This window comes from Salvelinus fontinalis, chromosome 24 (assembly GCF_029448725.1).
Source record: "Salvelinus fontinalis isolate EN_2023a chromosome 24, ASM2944872v1, whole genome shotgun sequence".
Classification (NCBI taxonomy): Eukaryota; Metazoa; Chordata; class Actinopteri; order Salmoniformes; family Salmonidae; genus Salvelinus; species Salvelinus fontinalis.
In genome coordinates, this window is record NC_074688.1 from 19144524 (window position 1) to 19164494 (window position 19971).

General features: G+C 40.8%; 1 protein-coding gene across 5 annotated transcripts; it reads left to right on the forward strand.

Moving 5' to 3' along the window:
• Nucleotides 1-2457: 2457 nt before the first annotated feature.
• LOC129822095 (zinc finger and BTB domain-containing protein 44-like) lies at nucleotides 2458-19234 on the forward strand. Of its 5 annotated transcripts, none has more exons than XM_055880038.1 (6): nucleotides 2458-3262; nucleotides 6739-7810; nucleotides 8642-8726; nucleotides 9001-9152; nucleotides 14417-14500; nucleotides 15680-15799. In XM_055880038.1, the coding sequence occupies exons 1-6, from the start codon at nucleotides 3260-3262 to the stop codon at nucleotides 15703-15705; spliced, it is 1422 nt and encodes a 473-aa protein (XP_055736013.1). In that variant the 5' UTR covers nucleotides 2458-3259; the 3' UTR covers nucleotides 15706-15799. The 5 variants fall into 5 exon arrangements, with proteins under 5 accessions (XP_055736013.1, XP_055736012.1, XP_055736010.1 ...); XM_055880037.1 differs by having other exon boundaries at nucleotides 2518-2949; nucleotides 14417-14717; nucleotides 15680-19234; XM_055880035.1 differs by having other exon boundaries at nucleotides 2519-3262; nucleotides 14417-14717; nucleotides 15680-19234.
• The last annotated feature ends 737 nt before the right edge of the window (nucleotides 19235-19971 follow it).

Here is a 19971-nt window from a genome sequence, read left to right on the forward strand (position 1 = left end):
ACCATGCTTCACCATAGGGAGGGTTCCAGGTTTCCTCCAGACGTGATGCTTGGCATTCAGGCCAAAGAGTTAAATCTTGGTTTTGTCAGACCAGAGAATCTTGTTTCTCATGGTCAGAGTCCTTTAGGTGCCTTTTGGCATACTCCAAGCGAGCTGTCATGTGTCTTCCGTCTGGCCACTCTACCATAAAGACCTGATTGGTGGAGTGCTGCAGAGATGGTTGTCCTTCTGGAAGGTTCTCCTGTCTCCACAGAGGAACTCTGGAGCTCTGTCAGAGTGATCATCGGGTTCTTGGTCACCTCCCACACCAAGGCCCTTCTCCCCCGATTGCTCAGTTTGGCTGGGCGGCCAGCTCTAGGAAGAGTCTTGGTGGTTCCAAACTTCTTCCATTTAAGAATGATGGATGCCACTGTATTCTTGGGCAACTTCAACGCTGCAGAAATGTTTTGGTACCCTTCCCCAGATCTGTGCCTCGACACAATACTGTCTCAAAGCTCTACAGACAATTCCTTCGGCCTCATGGCTTGGTTTTTGCTCTGACATGCACTGTCAACTGTGGGACCTTATATAGACAGGTGTGCCTTTCCAAATAATTTCCAATCAATTGAATTTACCACAGGTGGACTCCAATCAAGTTGTATAAACATCTCAAGGATAATAAATTGAAACAGGATGCACCTGAGCTCAATTTCGAGTCTCATAGCAAAGTGTCTGAATACTTATGTAAATCAGGTATTTCTGTTTTTATACATTTGCAAAAAATCTAAAAAGCTGTTTTCACTTTCTCATTATGGGGTACAGTGTGTAGATTGATGAGGAAAAAACATAATATAAGGCTGCAACATAACAATGTGGAAAAAGTCAAGGGGTCTGAATACTTTACTAATGCACTGTAGTTAAGTCAAAGCTGAATGAAGACAAGGCGTCAAAGGGATTAATAAAAAAGTATAAATTGTCACGCCCTGATCTTTCACCTGTCTTTGTGCTTGTCTCCACCGCCCTCCAGGTGTCGCCCATCTTCTCCGTTATCCTGTGTACTTATACCTGTGTTTTCTGTTTTCTTTTGCCACTTCGTCTTGTTTGTCAAGCTTACCAGCGTTCGTCCTGTCAGCTCCTGTCTTTTTCCCTGCCTCTCTTTTTCTCATCCTCCTGGTTTTTGACCCTTGCCTGTACTGCACTCGTACCCACCCACCTGACCACTCTGCCCGTCCCAGATCCTGCCTGCTGTCCTGTACCTTTGCTCCCCCTCTGGATTACTGAACTCTGCCTGTCCCAGACCCTGAGCCTACCTGCCTTGACCTGTCATTTGCCTGCCCCTGTTGTTACAATAAACATCGTTACTTCACATGGTCTGCACTTGGGTCTCACCTTGATTCCTGATCATAAATATGTAATTTTATATGTAATTCATTTGATTAAATATATTTAAAAAATGCAATTAAGTTTATAAAATCTTATTATTTATTGTTTGATTATATAACTACAGTTAGAAACTTGAGGAAATAACATGTGCACTAGTCTTGTAGTGACACAGTAGTGAAATAAGATGTGAATTTTGAATAGGAAAACAGTAAATGTGTCAGTTCTCAAAAGGGTTTATGTAGAAAATGAAAAAGGATCAGAAGCAACTCAGTGATCAGCAGTTAACACGTCACTACACACATTGATAGCAGTATTAATTCAATCGGGATTGAGTAGGCATTCAGCAGTAATGTGTAAGCATTGTGTAGTGACTCAATAGAACATGTATAGGAATGTGTGTGTTTTAAGTAGTAGATCCCCTCAATGGTTCCACAGTAGTCATTAAGGAATAATTATTTTGTGATTTGAGTACGAAATATGTAGTGTTCACCAGTAATGAAACGTCCCAATTTATCACTCATTACTACATAAATCACTACTGGTTTACTACACATCTTAATAGCAATCAAGTAGTAAAACCATTAGGTTTTGTGTAGAAATTGTGTAGTAATGATGAAAAGTAATTCAGTAGTACTTACACCATTGCCCTCACTCTGAGTGTTCTCGCATTCACACCAAACTCCAAATGCTAATAGCCAAGCTCCAACATGGCCATCCCACCGCAGCCACCAACGTAACTAGTCAGATAGAGAGGTGTAGGCCTAACATGGGAACGATCCATGTTGTGCAGAAGTGAGAGCACTAATCCTGAGCCAGCGCCACAAAAGCACAGGCATTGGGTGAAAGTGGTTAAAACAAACCAATGAGAGCTCCCATTGGATAGTTAACTAATCATGTGATCTAAATTGTGTATTTAAACCCATTTTATTTTGCTTTTGGCTTCCAGGAGGCAGCACACAGGAAATGGTGCAGTCCAGAGACATGGCTACTGAGGCTTGGGAGATTAACTTTTAATTTTTTTTTTTTTTTTACAGAAAATGGACACCTGCCTTCCAAGCTGCATCTCCTCCTGGGTCCCCTTTTTGTTTATCGTTTAAATGTTTTACTTGTATTGTTTTCAAACGTGCTCCTAAACCATAGAAAGGCCACTGTAACTGAAATGAGAACTAAAATTGGACCTCGCATTATGTTGTAAAATTGCCGGTTTGGTCTGTACTGTCTGCTCAAACCTACTCGAAAAGAACCTGACAATTTTCTACCCCGTGATTACAACAAGCATATTTAGCTGCATTAATTGCTTTGAGGGACGGCAGGTATGTAGCCTAGTGGTTAGTGTTGGGCCAGTAACCTGAAGAATCCCCGAACTGACAAGGTACAAATCTGTCGTTCTGCCCCTGAACAAGGCAGGTAACCCTCATAGGCTGCCATTGTAAATTAACTGACTTGACTAGTAAAATAAAAAAAATGATATCCGTCAGACATGGTCTTTACCAAATCAGACATTGCCTAATGCGCGTTGCATTATGGGACACAAAGTGCAAAAAAGGATTAGCACAGGGAGGCTAGCTAAAGAACCTCAACGAAACGGTACAAAAATTTACGTTTTGTAAACCTTTTAAAAACAACTTGAGCAATCGACCGCTCCAAGTATTAATGAAAATCTCAAATTTATCTGTGTTTGGCCAACGAATGTTTCCCAAACACAAGGAATTCCAAAGAACGGGCTAAATAGGCACCGATAACAGCCTGCTTGCAAGCTAGGCTGCTTTGGGCTGTTGCACGCACAGCTGTGGTGTGTTTACATCGGCCTCATTTGACTCCACAACCCGAGGCCGATCAAGTCGAACAACAAACCGAATCGTACACTGTTCTATCTACTGAAGGTATATTTCTTTGCATGGTTAGTAACTCGATCTCTGAAAACTGGTAGTTAGCTAACGTTTAGTGTTGAAGATTGGTGTATGTGTAACGTTAGTTTGCTAGCCGGTCAAGTGAAACGTTTTCATTAACGTTGCGTTATCTAGCTAACGTTAGCTAGTTCACTTAACTACCTGGTTGCTTGTCGAAGCCTTTGTAAATGTTTATAGGCAGCTAACTACAGTTGCTCTTTGTTTTGACTTTACATAGCTTTCTTTGTTAGCTAACTAGCTTGTTCGCTAGCCAACTAGCTAGCTCGCAACGTGTTACGTGCAGCATGCAAAGCACTGTTAATGTTTACAAGCGAAAATACTGGGTTCAGTTGAGTCCCCGCCCCCTTTGCCTGTAAACATAATGCCTGTCCCAATTTTGGACGACCTCTGTTAGCTAAATATTTGATGTTGCACTTAAACCTGATTTGATTTGTAAGAACTAAGAAGTTCATTGCAGCAGCTAACAACGTTGTTAGCTACTTTCGTCAGTGTGATAATCTCAAGAAAGTTAGTGGAGACAGTTCAAGTAGGAATAACCTTCTAAAAATGTATTTCTTAATGCAGGTTACTAGGCCTAGCTACTCGTCAATGTTTGTTTAGCTTGAAACTTCGATTTTGTTCTGTTTCAACAGTGCATTATGTTGGCCTATTTATGGACCCTTCACCTGGAAAAACGTTAGGTTAGTTGTTGAAAGTTCAAACTTGTCAATGTTAGAGTCGGTATTTGAATTAGGTTAGCCCAAACTTAGAATCGAGAGAATATGATTTCGAAAGGTAGACAACAACACACACTCCTCTCCTCCACTGCAGCTAAAATCAGTGGTGCAAGCCTAATTTGCGATGCCTTTATTGGGCCAACAGCCTGGGAGTATTTCCTCTTTTTTTTCTTAGTGAGGGCAGCAAGCTCTCCCAAAGAGAGCCCCTTCAGGAGAGAGTTTTGTTTGATGGAAAATCTCATGCCTCAGAGCAGCCACATGTCTGAGAGAGGGAGGGAGACGGGCAGCTGCACTGCATCCTGTAGTGCAGTGTTTCCCAAACGTTTTATAGTCTCGTACCCCTTCAAACATTCAACCTGCAGCTGCATACCCCCTCTAGCACCAGGGTCAGCGCACTTTCAAATGTTATTTTTCTGCCATTATTGTAAGCCTGCCACACACACTGTACAATACTTTTATTAAACATAAGAATGGGTGTGAGTTTGTCACAACCTGGCTCCTGGGAAGTGACAAAGAGCTCTTATAGGACCAGGGCACAAATAATAATATACTAATAATCAATAATTTTGCTCTTTATTTAGCCATTTTACATATAAAACGTTATTTCTTCATCAAAAATTGTGAATACTTCCCCACAGGTTAATGAGAAGGGTGTGCTTGAAAGAATGCACATAACTCTGCAATGTTGGGTTCTATTGGAGAGTCTCAGCCTTAAATCATTTTCCACACACAGTCTGTGCTTCTACACTGCTCCAAAAAATAAAGGGAACACTTAAACAACACAATGTAACTCCAAGTCAATCCCACTTCTGTGAAATCAAACTGTCCACTTAGGAAGCAACACTGATTGACAATAAATTTCACATGCTGTTGTGCAAATGGAATAGACAAAAGGTGGAAATTATAGGCAATTAGCAAAGCACCCCCAATAAATGAGTGATTCTGCAGGTGGTGACCACAGACCACTTCTCAGTTCCTATGCTTCCTGGCTGATGTTTTGGTCACTTTTGAATGCTGGCGGAGCTCTCACTCTAGTGGTAGCATGAGACGGAGTCTACAACCCACACAAGTGGCTCAGGTAGTGCAGTTCATCCAGGATGTCAAATCAATGCGAGCTGTGGCAAGAAGGTTTGCTGTGTCTGTCAGCGTAGTGTCCAGAGCATGGAGGCGCTACCAGGAGACATGCCAGTACATCAGGAGACGTGGAGGAGGCCGTAGGAGGGCAACAACCTAGTAGCAGGACCGCTACCTCCGCCTTTGTGCAAGGAGGAGCACTGCCAGAGCCCTGCAAAATGACCTCCAGCAGGCCACAAATGTGCAGTAGCTTACCATATAAGACGCTTCTAGCCCCGTATTATTACTGGTATCTGTTGCTTTTATACATGTCTTACTACTCGAAAGTCGTCTTTATTCTCGCTCAAAAATCTCCCGTGGCTTATTTCTCAAATTGTCATGTTTCGTTTCTAAATGTCTGCGCAAGAGGGAAGGTTTCCCGCGAGAGTAACGGTTAATGTGACTGGATGTTAATTATTTGACTAGGCTACCTGTATTTGACATTGTGTTGTTATTTCGCTGAACACTAGATGGTTTAATTTGATTTTTTTGGCAGTGAAACGAGGCTACTCAGGCGAGAAAAAAACCTCACACAAATGTATAGCCCGGTTGGAAAATATAAATGTACTGTTTGAAAATGTGAATATTTTTTCTTCTCATTTTTGAAATGTTAATTTTTTTCTTTAAAAAAATTATAAAATATGAATCACATTTTTCTTTGGCGTACCCCCGACGGCATTGCCCAGGTTGGGAATACCTGCTGTAGTGGACTCCACATGAACTTGTCTTTCGCCATGATGCATTTGATTTTATTATTGTTACATAACTTGCCATTTTATCCTCCACCTTGTCTACCGCTCTCTACCTCCCTCCACCCTCTCACCACCTCCCTCGCTGCCTGCTCTCTTTCCTAGTCATTTCTTGGATGAACCCAAACTGGACCTTTTTAGGTTAAAATGATATGCTTTTACACAATGACATTATTTGTTTGAACATTTTTGGCTTTAGGTTTTCGTTGGAGTGTAGAATAATGTAATCAGCACTTCAGTTGCCCTCAACCATCAACAATGAAAAATGCAGATTGTTTGGTGTTAGGTTAAGTTTGTTTAGGGATTTGTTTATCTTCTCTCTTAAACATTGCAAGAGTTGTAAATACACGGTCTCTGGCTTTGAATATCCACATTAGTTTATGCTAGTAGCACATTTGTATATTCCATTTTTTTGGATGCAACTTGAGGTTGACAGACCTGAAATCAATCTGAGTTTCAGTGGTGAGTTTCAGTTTCCAAATGTCAAGAGGGATGTATCTCTTGGATTTGCACTCCTTCATCGCTGTTTTTGTTTGTGCATTTCTTTTGCCACTCTGTTAAGTCCATCTTGTGAGGCCAAATGAAAGTCACCCCAGACAATACTAACTGTTGTCTGTTAACACTTTGTTTGTTAAGTTGTCTGTCTGTGTGGTTACTTAGGCTAAACTGAGCTCCTCTAATCCTATCATCTGACTGTAGGTTTACTACACGGTAACAGCTTTTTTTCGATACCATCACTGGATTTATATTCAGGTTTTTATTTTTTATTTTAGTATAGTCACTGTTTAACATCCATTAGGATAATGAATTACAAACATTACATTGACTTTATAGCAAAGGCCCAATGTAGGCCAACATTTGTAGGCTAATTTTCCATTCTTCCTGTAGGTGAACGCCCTCCAGAGCAAGTACGCTAAGACAAAGATGGGGGTCAAAACCTTTACACACAGTTCCCCCACGCACAGTCAAGAGATGCTGGAAAAGCTAAACGCCCTGCGCAACGAGGGCCACCTCTGCGATGTCACCATCCGGGTGCAGGACAAGTTGTTTCTGGCGCACAAGGTGGTGCTGGCCTGCTGCAGCGAGTTCTTCCGCTCCAAACTGGTGGGCAGGCCTGAGGAGGAGGACAAGTTTGTGTTGGACTTGCACCACGTCACGGTGAGCGGCTTCACCCCTCTGCTGGAGTACGCCTACACCTCCACCCTTTCCATCAGCACGGAGAACATCATCGACGTTTTAGCCGCCGCCAGTTACATGCAGATGTTCGCTGTGGCGAGCACATGCTCAGAATTCATGAAGTCCAGCATCCTCTGGAGCGCCGGGAATATGGGGCAGGAGAAACCGCAGGAGTCGGCTCTCGGCGAGAGTGCTTCCTCCCACTGCGCCTTGACCCCATTGGACAGCAGCCTGTCACCTGTATCGTCTGACTGCAGCGTGATGGAGAGGAACATACCTGTGTGTCGCGAGTCGCGCCGCAAACGTAAGAGCTTTATCATGATGTCCCCAGAGAGCCCACTCAAATGCACCTCACAGATCACCTCGCCGCAGATGCCCAACCCATCGCCCTCCTCCTTCTCAGAGACCGCCACCCAGCCCGTGGACTCTTCCCTGGCCTTCCCGTGGACCTTCCCCTTCGGTATCGACCGGAGGTTCCACCCGGATAAGCAGCCCAAGCTTCCCGAGAGCCCACGCCGTCTGGACCAGGCAGGGCCTTCGGAGGTGAGCCGCCGGCTGAGTGACTTCCTGGCCTGTGAAAGCTCCATTAAGGCGCCACTGTCGCTGGCGGGTCCCGAGGAGGACGTGCGTGTGAAGGTGGAGAGGCTGAGTGACGAGGAGGTCCAGGAGACATTGTCGCAGCCCGTCAGCGCTTCCCAGAGTTCTCTGAGCGACCAGCAGACAGTGCCCTGCAGCGAACAGGTCCAGGAGGACCTCCTCATCAGTCCGCAGTCCTCCTCCATAGGTATGGGTGTCACGTGAGTGGACAAAACACTCCAAAGTCAGTCTGTCAGATGTTTTCAGACCTCAACAGTAGTCTTGTGTCAAGCTGAGTCTGCAACACATGCCAACGGTTGTGTAGATATAGCTATATGCCTCGACCCCAAAATAATGGAAGAGCCAGGCCTAAGCACAGAATCTGGTGTGCATATCTTTTCCGTTAATTTTGGATTGCGTCATGTAGCTGGGTCTACAAAACGGATGACCTAGGATGTGGACTTATCTCAATACAAGATCACCAACTTTTTTTCTCTTTACACTTTTTGGGAGTGTAATTTCCCTCTAAATGTAAAGGGCTAATCTGCAGTTGCTACATTCTTTTTTTGCTTATAAATTAATGATATTTACGCCTACCCATTGATTCTTGAAGAATAAAACCTATAATTGCCTCATGAAATTTGTTCAACTGTCGTACCCCATCAGAACCTGAAATATAATCTTGTTTTACTCAAAGTAACAAAGTAGGCCTAAATATAAACAAACACTGTATAGCCTTAAAACATGTTTAAAACTATAATTTTGATGTCATGGATGGTGACAGAGCTATCCTTGCATCGATAGCTCTCTCTATGAATTTGAGTGGCTAGGTTTCTCCGGCCCCATTCCTCAGCTGTTTTCCCAAACAGTGGCGGGGAGGACGCTTTATTGTTTCAACTGCGGATTGACAGTTTAAAGCTATTCAGTCTTTGCACTGGATCTGTGTATGGGTTCTATCCCGAACCATGTCTTATGGAGATCAGACGGAGAAAGAGCTAGGAACTGGTGAAAATTATATTTCTTCTTTGTTTTGGCATAGGTTCGATAGATGAGGGAGTCACAGAAGGGTTGCCCTCAATGCAAAGTACATCCAATGCTGGAGGCCATGCTGAGGATGATGAAAGGTAACAATATGATTGGTTGAAGACTTATATTTTTTAAATGTAAGTGGAAACATCATGATCACTGAACTCCATTCATTTGGGAACTCCATTCATTTTGTTCAAGCTAATCTTGCATTTATGTAAGATGTTCCATTTTGCCTTCCAACTGGTATGGAAACCTTGAGGTCTTGATGTTATTATGATGAAGCTAAAGGAAGGTTTTGATCTTACCCCAAGGTCTACCACATTTGTGTCTACCTCACTGAAGCACCACATCCTCTTTCTTGTTTTTCAGATTAGAAAGCCTCCAGTACCCTTACCACTTATACATAAGCCCTTCAACCCGCCCTGGCACTAACGGGCCTGACAGACCTTTCCAGTGCCCCACGTGTGGCGTCCGATTCACCCGCATACAGAACTTGAAGCAACATATGCTCATCCACTCTGGTAGGTATTTCCACACATCCACTATGCAGTTTAACAGGGCTGTATAGACTAACTACTGCGCTGCGACCTCTAGCAGGTATCTGTTATGTCGTATCTGTTTATGTCGTAGGTACCCATCTGGAAAGTAGCTCATGTGACTTGTACTGTATTTACATTGCCCTCTACAGTAGTTCCATGCGTCCTCTATTCACCCGATGATAGGAGCCGGAGATTAATGGTATGAATGGCTCGTTAATGGTTTGACTCTTGGCACACTGTGGAGAAGGATGAAGGGCATTCCAGGGAACATTGATTTTGGAAACACTTGGGGCTTAGTGTCTCCCGCCTCGGCTGACATCGGAAAAACACACTCATCAAGTGCACACATACCCAAACTCGTGCTTGATGACAGTGGAACATTACAACAGGACATTATGGCAACCAAATATCGACACAAATCTCAACTTGACTCTTAATCATCACAAACAAGCAGTGCTAAGTTCAATGAGATCGTGTGTTGCTGTTTCACCTTTTCCAGCCCTTGATACAACAAGTTTGATTTTGGAGTGTAATGTCCCATTAATATCTGCTATAAGCTTGAAGCATGATGTTCTCAGTGATAGAGAATGCCTACTTTTAAGTTGTCTATAAAGCCAGTTAGTAGTTGTCCAAAAGTAATCAGGCTTGCATGTGGACAGTCCCATTTGTGTAGCCATGTACGGTTACAGCATGTGGAAGGTAACTAACTATAGGCTGCAGGCAATGACTCCACATTGTGTCCCAACATATAATGGTCTTTGGTACTCCAAACTTCAGACACACTGCTCACAATCATCAAGAAGACACCATTGTATTCAGTGGGGTTCTATCCCCTTGTCAATACACACATCCACAAGACCCAATTATGAAATTGGTATAATGGAGTAATCCATCAAAACAAGAGGGGAGGGGGGTTGCAGCTGTGTCCAGAGGTTTTTGACTACCGTAGCTCACTACCGTAGCTCCTGTGTGGTATTATTATTCTGAACTGGCCAGTCAAGTATACCATAGAGTAGCGCTGACTATCTGGTTGAAAAGACTTCGTGGGGCTCAAGTCTTTTTCTTCAGGGTCATTTAAGCTTGACCCATAGTGTTGTATTGTATGCAGTTAAAAGTAATGCAGTTCACGTCTGCTTAAATTAACTTACTCTGGCTCTGCGAAAGGAGCTTCATTGGAAGTTATCAGGGCCTTCCGGGTGGCACAGTGGTCTAGGGCACTGCATCGCGGTGCTAGCTGCACCACCAGAGTCTCTGGGTTCGCGCCCAGGCTCTGTTGCAGCCGGCCGCAACCGGGAGGTCCGTGGGGCGACGCACAATTGACATAGCGTCGTCCGGGTTAGGGAGGGTTTGGCCGGTAGGGATATCCTTGTCTCAGTATGTAATAAAATGTATGCACTCTACTGTAAGTCGCTCAGGATAAGAGCAACTGCTAAATGACTAAAATGTAAATGTAAAAAATGTTATCATAGAGCTGTCAATGTATTTTTACATTTCTCATTGAAAAAAGTCAGTCTTAATCTTGAAGTCGTGGCACGTTTATGAGGGCCATAAATAACTGAACCAACAGAAGCCCTTTTTTCCCTTCATATTGTTCCCCTGGTCCGATCGGCTCAGAAATGCTTGTTGCGGCTAGTAATGCACCGATATGACATTTTTTGCCGATACAAATATTTTCCTTTCCAAAAAACCCGATACCGATATAAAAAACTTTAGCGGCCTTTTAAGCATTCTAGTACCGTTAAATATTTAAAACACACACATGGACGCAGCGGTCTAAGGCACTGCATCTCAGTGCAAGAAGCGTCACTACAGTCCCTGGTTCGAATCCAAGCTGTATCACTTCTGGCGTGATTAGGAGTCCCATAGGGCGGCGCATAGTTCGCCCAGCGTCGTCCGAGTTTGGCCGGGGTAGGCCGTCATTGTAAATAAGAATTTGTTCTTAACTGACTTGCCTAGATAAATAAAGGTTACACACACACACACACACACACACACACACACACACACACACACACACACACACACCACACTGACCAAAAAGTTATTTTGTTGGCATTTACGTATGTCCCCATTACCAGTTAAACATAATCAAAACCTATTTCTTTCACTTTCTTGCTGTCCTGTTTCGTTGTTCATTTGTTCAGTCGTTTCATTCTCAACCAGGATTTCTATGGAACGCCGTTTGGTTCTTTGCGTGTCAAAAAATATACAAATAACACTATTTGTAAGCTTGTTGACCAATCAGGACCTGAATATGACTGCACGTCACATAATAATTTAAAGCGCTCATACATTTTTTTACATAGTTATTACACATTGATTACACTATCACTCGTATTTCATATGTCACAACGATACATATGCTATGATGCTGGTAAAGTTGTCTCGCGTACCTACAGTGCTGGTCATAAAAAAAGCTAGCTAGCTCATGGATGCAAACATAGCAAAACGACAATCTGTTTCAGTAGCTATCAAATCAAGTTTATTTTATATAGCCCTTCGTACATCAGCTAATATCTCGAAGTGCTGTACAGAAACAGATAGTTTCTATAGTTAGCTAGGTAACTATATAGCTAGGTGTCATCTAAAATCTAAAATAACCCTAATTTATAAGACAGTTCATATTTGATTAGTGGTGGTCATACCCATCTATGTGAAGCTAGCCACAATAAGGATTAGCCACAATAGTGGACTTTGCGGTTAGCCTTCAAAATAAAAGTATCTAATTGACAGTGATGCAAATTAATATATGTAGTAGAATTATGCCATAATTGAATAGATCATGCTAAACGAGGTTGGAATGTTATATAAAATCAGTAATAGACAATAATTAGTTAATTTGACAAAAATCTGTTGAAATCACACTGGATGTGTTATACTTTAGAATTCCACTGGGGGCATACTTATTTACCTGTAAAGCCTTACCTATGGATTGAGGATCAATGACATGGGGTATCAGTCTACACCCAGAGAACATTAGCGTCGTAGCTCTTATTGCTGGACTCTGAAACAACTGTCAATTGAGCCACATTTATTGTCAATCTATCTGTATCCGACCTGCCCCCTGAGCTCACTCAGACACTCTTGACACCTATTCCAAATGGGAACTACAAATGTGTCTCATGCGCACAGTGCAATAGCACTATAAAAACATCCTTCTTCAGACACCCACATACAGGTTGAAAAATCCCTGTTAAGGGTATCATCTCATGCAAGACCAAGGGAGTAATCTATCTCATCACCTGTTCATGTGGGAAAGCCTACGTAGGACAAACGAAAAGACCATTAAAACAACGCATAGCTGAACAACGCAGCTCAATCAGGTGTAAGAACACTGACTATCCAGTAGCAGCTCACTTTGTTGAAGCTAACCATCCTATCTCCTCCCTCAAATACACAGGCACTGAGCATGTTGCTCTACCAAGGAGAGGAGGTAACATGGAGATCCTACTACTACAAAGGGAGGCTTACTGGATAGCCTATCTAAAAACATTGACCGCTAGTGGTCTGAATATTGACTTTGATCTCAGGCCCTTATGAACTATTCTTTCTGTTATGAACAAGTCTTAAAAATGTATATATTCTTTCTACAGCGTATTAGCGTACACCTAATATGTTCCCACTGTTGATGCTTATTATGCATTAAGGTTGAACCAAAATATTACATGTAACAAATATGAAATGAAATACGAAACAATAAGTGAAATTGAATTAAACAATAATGTATGTTAATGCTAATATTATGTACAATATTTAATTGTTTCTATATGATAACAATAGCCTAATATATTTAATATGCCATAAACTATTTTTTTTTTAACAGTTTCATTAATTCATTCTAATTAACTTAATCATTACGACACACCCCTCACTATTGTCATTGGTTGCACTAATTGCACTGTTTGTCTACATAACCTGGTTCAAGCATTGATGACATTACCCTGAAGAAGGCACAGTGATGCCGAAACGTTGGTAAATACCAACTCCAAATTACTGGGAGTTTATATATGGAGTGTGCGATTCTCTTTATTTTGATAGTTCATAGTTTATTTTCCTTTAGTTAGCACCTCCACACAAACACAAATGACTGCAGTTTCTACTGGTCATTGTTTTCAGGCTGGTTGTATTGGTGCAAGCTAGGTACCAAGCTAAAGCTAGCTAGCTACCCCAGAAGTTGCGGTCAAACAAATAATGCTTTATTACCAACGAGGTATTGTAAACACATCGTTCGTGGCCAGTGTTTGCTTGTTTGCTGACTTTTTTGTAGAGCTTTGACTGTGCTACTGATAGCAGTGGTGGCGCTCGGCTTGCACGTGCAAATTCATCACACACGACATTCTATAATGGAGCTGTGTTATTTGATGTGTCAAATAGTGTTCTTGTCAAACAGTGTTATTTGACGTGTATCTTTTTTTACACGCAAAGACCCAAACGGCGTTCCATAGTATGTCATGAAGATAATAGCAGTGACGCTATTACTGTGTAACTCCGATAGCACACTTGGTAGTGTGTACCGGTGCTCGACCAGTCGCGAAAGCCAACATCACCCATGACAGAGAACAGTTGATTGTCAAGGGAAATTAATTGCATTATCTTGGCGTTAATGGATTTCGCCTTTGAGTTGTCTCGCTGAAATGTTCTTACTCTTTCAAACGAGTGCTCGACTTGTTGACTGCTCGATCCACACAGCATACATTGTGGGCTAGGTTAGGAATGCTGTGTTGCGCAAAATTTGTGTTACATTATGTCATGTACCTACGTTATATAGGTATACACATCAACTTTGACATCGGTTTTGCACATCGGCGTTTAAACTAGACATCAGGCCAATACCAATGTTGGCATTTTTAACTAATATCGTCCGATTCCGATATGTTCACCAATATATCGTGCATCCCTAGTTGCGACCCATGTGTGTCAATGAACCATGCGGGACATTGGAGACTGGATGCCTCTGTCACAGTTTCTTTGGTGTGCATGCATACTATACTGTAGGTCATACAATGATGATTACTACCTGTTTCTGTAGCTATTACGCTGACACATTTTACACATCGATTTTTAACACTCACACTTAACGTTTTTGTGATACATTTTTAACACTGACATCTTTTTTGGTTTTGTGATAGTTTTAACATTGACAATTCTAAAGAATCAACGTCTTCATGCAGAATTCATAGTTCATCTGTTGTAGTGATTCTAATGTGCGACACAAGTCATCATTCTTTTCATCCCTTTTTCAACAGGCATTAAGCCTTTCCAGTGTGATCGCTGTGGGAAAAAGTTCACACGGGCCTACTCCCTAAAGATGCACCGGCTGAAGCACGAAGGTAAACGCTGTTTCCGGTGCCAGATTTGTAGTGCCACATTCACGTCCTTCGGCGAATATAAGCACCACATGAGGGTGTCCCGCCACATAATCCGCAAGCCCCGGATTTACGAGTGCAAAACGTGTGGCGCCATGTTTACCAACTCTGGCAATTTAATTGTACACCTGCGGAGTCTGAACCATGAGGCATCTGAACTAGCAAACTACTTCCAGAGCAGGTGAGGAGTCCTGGGGTGTCGTCCCTTCATTTAATCAGCTTAATGTAACATGGGAAATAAGCAAAAAATACAAATAAATCTCCCATAGTGGCCATGTTCAGGGAGATATACTATTTCAAGCTTTTCAGAATTGGTTCATTAAACAGGCCCAACTAACTGTTGCAAACTGAGCATACCGTGAACCTTATAGTACAACACATATCAGTCATGCTGAATATGTGGTTCAAAGCAGTCTTTGGCCACTTTCCTCAAAATCCCTATATAGTCGGCAATATATATATGTCTTAGCTCAAGGGTAATGTAGCATAGACTATTACATGAGTTACTATTGTGTATTTTGTTGTCCATTTTCTTAATTGAACCATTCCATGCTGTTATCTTAGTTGCTTGCCTTTGGGAAACATACAGTATCAAATTATACGTGCTACGGGCTTTTAATCCTTGCGTCTCGCAACAATTTGGATAAATTACATAACCTATTTCTGTCAGAATGAATTTAGCTTTTCCATATAGGAATTTCACTCAGTTTAAAGGCTTTTATTAAAATGTATAGCTCATAGTACTTAACGTACTTCTACATAAAGCAGACATGTGCTCATATATTCTAGACTTTTCCACTTCTTAATCAAACTCAAGCCCTCACAGGTTGGTAGGGCTCAAATGGGCCATTTACTTTTTAAAATGTTATAGTATAATGTCTATGCCTGAGATCATAACAGTGTATGGAAAATTCTTTGGCGATCCAGTTTGATTCTCAAAAAACAGATCACAGGCCTCACATAGCCCTCACATAAAGATCTGTCACCGTATTATTTTTCAAGAAATTTTACCGATTTCCATACGTTTTTCATTTTGCCTTTAACTTCAACCATATTTACTGTGTAGTCTACTTCATATAGGAGGTTTAGAGATACTTTCATCAACAGCTTTCTATCGTCTGTTATGTCTCCACATGGTCCCAGTGATTTCCTCATGCCCGACTACCTGAGCCAAGTGCAGGAGGAGGAGACTCTGGGGCAGTACGAGCTGGTGGAGCACGGCTTTGAAGGCAACAATTCGTCTGTCCAGATGCCGGTCATCTCCCAGGTCTCCTCCACCCAGAATTGCGAGAGCAGCACCTTCCCCCTGGACCCTTTATCCTTGAAGGACGAAAACGTGTCAGAGGAGCCAAAGACAAATGGCAGTAACAGCTCCCCGGACAGCTCGGAGGAGGAGAACGCCCACATCAAAGAGCTGGCTTCCATTACGATTGAGTGACTGTCACTTCCTAATTGTCCCACTCGTTTCCCCTTCCAATCCAAAGCCCTGACTTTGGAAAGTGCCTGAGATTGCCCTTCTTTAACGAGCACCACTAGAATTAGAGGTCTTAACTTTGCTAACAGTGACAAGTAGTTTCTTTCCTTACTTATTGGATTATTGTTTTTTGCATAATGATAGTTCATATGATAGATGCTGTGTTACGTCTTGAGTGCCGTCGCTTCGGGCAAACTGTTAGTGTTACTAAATATTATTTGATAATAGAATGCTACGTTGGATTTTGTCGTGATTTATGTGAGAGTTGTGTATGTATTCCTTCGTGAATAGGAACACAGTACATTTAAACCTTAAAAACAACAACTATTATTTGAAAACTTGAAATTGCATTATAGAGCTCTCATTCTCTTTCTTTACGCGCAATATGAATGAACTGTAGCTACTACACTTGAATTGTATTGGGTGTTCATAATTTAGGTATCTACTGTGGCTTTGACTCTCAAAGGTCGGGTCACAAAGGCATGGCAGCATTTCATATGTGAAGTCAATGGTTAATTCATCAAGAGAGACGCACTGCAGCGGCTGCGCTTTCCCATATCTGGAAGAGCTAGGCTAAGTTCAAATGTGAAGTTAAAGTGTAGTTAATTTGTCGGACCTATTTCATTAGAAATTCTTGTACCTAGCAGTTCTTGTGTGATGGACATCTCTATACTGACATATTTGTAATATGTCAGCTGTGTGACAAAAAAATGAGTCTCACTATAATTAGTGGTTAAATAAAATAAAAAATGTCAGTGAGGTAGAATGACTTATAACTAATATGTCAACTTTGGTGACATATAACTACTATGCTTCAATGTCACTGTTTTGACATACAATGAGACCATGTTGCATTTGGTGGAGCATGTGTTGGGAGGAATATTTCTACCCAACTTTACACAGACGGTTTACTTTGGACATGAATGTGAGTGACATTCTTCGGACTAACGGTGTACTAATCAAGTGGTCAGCACATTAGAATTTATAGCTGGGTGCCTTGCTTTTACTGTGAGTTGAGTTTTGTAATTCCGTGTATATGGAGCCAGGAGAGGTCTTCAATAACATGGCCAACATGACATGGCTTTGTATCATTTAAGTGTGATCGATAGATATTTTCATCTTCATAGTGTTTTTCGGTTCACCTTGAGATTTTCAGGTACATTTTCTTTGTCACTGCTTTTCAACAGACATCTTGCCCTTGCTTGGACACCTGTTATATTGAGCCATCACTAGTCAGTTGCACATCACCATGCCTTTATAATAAGGTGGTGATACTCCATTGATTAAATGCTACTGATATTTATTTGTTCATTAAGTGTAGTCCTTATCAATTCATTAATCTTGGTAGTCCTGCAAAAAAACTAAAAAGGACTTTTGCGTTCCAATGAAATGCAAAATAGATTACAAACTCTGATGGTAACATAAAACATTACTAGGAAAATAAGAATTTTGGGATATGATGATGATATGATAACATGACATGATATGATATGATAACATGATGAATCTGTTATTATTTTTGTTTTGTCATTTTAGCAGATGCTCTTATCCAGAGCAACTTACAGTAGTGAGTGCATATCTTGGGCTCAGAGAAGTAAAGTGTGTTTTATAATCAGAATGGGTGCTCAGAGATTTGACTTATGATTGTCTCGTGCCATCCAATCAACCTTTCCTAAAAGATGTGGCATTTAACCTAACCACCCTATGTCTGGGTAACAATCAAGCTCTCCTATTGGACCAAATGTTCCCACTCCCTTTGGGGGTTGGCGTGTCTACCATTTTAATCTATCGTTGCTGTTGACATTATAAAGTAAGGAGGTAATCATGCTTGGTTTCCCCATGCTGTTGAAATATTGTTCACAGGAAATGTAATTTTCACTCCGATAGGCACTGTATCATGTGCGATGGAGAAACTATAGCCTTTATATAGGACCTTGCATAGCTTCAAGCTGCACAATTTAAAATTTGTAGTCATTTTATTTTTTCACACGTTTGAGCATTTTAGCGCTTAAGTTAGCTTGTGTTTTGCGTGTGTTTGTTTCTGTTTGTATTCATATACATTTTTCATAAAGAAATGCTGCTGTTTGTTGAAACTTAAAGTGCCCAAATATTTTTGGTGAACCTATTGTGTGCAATAAATGGACAAGCTGTTGGGTTCTATGTTTATATTTTGTGTCTGAATAATGAAAGAAAAGAATGTACTGTTTTCGTATTGTTGTGTACTTAAAATGTGATAAATTAACTGAAGAAAAACAAGTGAGAATCCACTCAATCTGTGAAATTACGAACGAAGTGTACATCTTGATTTTTAATTAGATTATTTTTAAATTACTCCTAGGATTGTGAAATGCACGTTCATTTGAAAGTCCTGTGAATCTGAGAGCATGTGTTTTCTTTCTTCTGTTTGCTGTTCAACAAGGCCTTGTTGAGGTGAGATGTGTTAAAACCTCAGCACGTATCAGCGTTTTGCTCTTGATTTTTCTCCAACTAAAGTTTTTACAGATATTAGCATGTCTTTCCTTTGTTCCCCAGATGTAGCTTCTCTTATGTGCAATGTTTAAAAAATGTATTGACTATATATGCCTTTTCAATGTGTACATGATATATACATTTCCTGGTCCATATTGTTTGTTGAAAATATGACAAAACGGTAGCTCTTAGTTATACATTATATATTTTTGTGACTTTTGTATTACGATTGCTGTTTTATGAGTATGCCATCTTTTGGATATTCTTGTTAAATGTGAATACATCAAATACATGTTTAATACATGTTTAAGGAGTGTGGGCCTTTTAATGTTCACTTTGTTGACTGTCTGCAAACACACAAACATATATATATATATTGTATATTCTTTATACTGTAGATTAATTTCCAACTTAGTTTGGATGATTGAAAAATATGTTGTATTTTGTGACTTTGATATTTAATCTGTACTTTCATTTAACAGTTTTAAACATCCCTGTAATGCAATTTGCATATGGTGCAAGAGCAAAAATGTTTGTGGTTTCATAAGCAAGTGTTGAATGTTCAACTTTTCCAGATCATTTCCAAGATGAACTGTTCTAAACTGATGAAACCACTTTCTACTGCTATACAGTTAATGGATGTTCCCAATTCTGATCTGTGTTTTTTCCTATTTTGCAATTATATTGTGAAGAGGGGTGTTTTGTACAGTCCAAAAAACAACTAAAATGTAAATAAAAACTTGCATCGACTCCCACCCCCTTGGCCAAGTTATTTATTTTTGAGGACATGAAAGGACAACGTATCTGGTATGCATCACTTATGCAAACATCTGACTGGAGCACATGTCTATAAATAATTTTTCTTAGCTATATGCCAAAACAATAAAACCCACCAAGCTCAAAAAGAGAGTTCTGCTTTAACGCTTGCCTAATGAAGGTGTTTGTGGTTCCTACTCATAATCATGTTTACCACTGTTTATTGCTAAGAAAAGCTACAGATTAAGTTAATCAAATATACTTATTATTGATTATTCTGATTCATACATTGGCATGTAAATATTTTACTTTTCATGGCATTCAATTCTAAGATGCATTATGTGGTTGGTAAATGAAAGTAAAAAAACAAACATGCTTTAATAAATAGGGTCTTGCATGTGTTGTAAAATAACTACATGCCCCTCAGATCCAGACTTCTCACTACAGTTCAGTCCAAATCTCTGTAATTAATTACTGATGCATGTCCCAGATTACAGACAGTTTTGATTAAAATGTGGGGGGAAAAAGATACAAAAGATAACCTTATGTCGAAAGTGTGTTTACTTTAAGTAGTGAAAGCCCATAGAGTGAGGTCGGGACTATTAAAGGTGATTTATGATACACGTGAGATGATCCCAACCACCTGCGTATAATTCAGTGTTCCTTTGTTTGCGACGCCGAATTGGTCTAATTTTATAGAGGAATTAGGCCAGCATCAGTGAAGCTCAAAGTCATA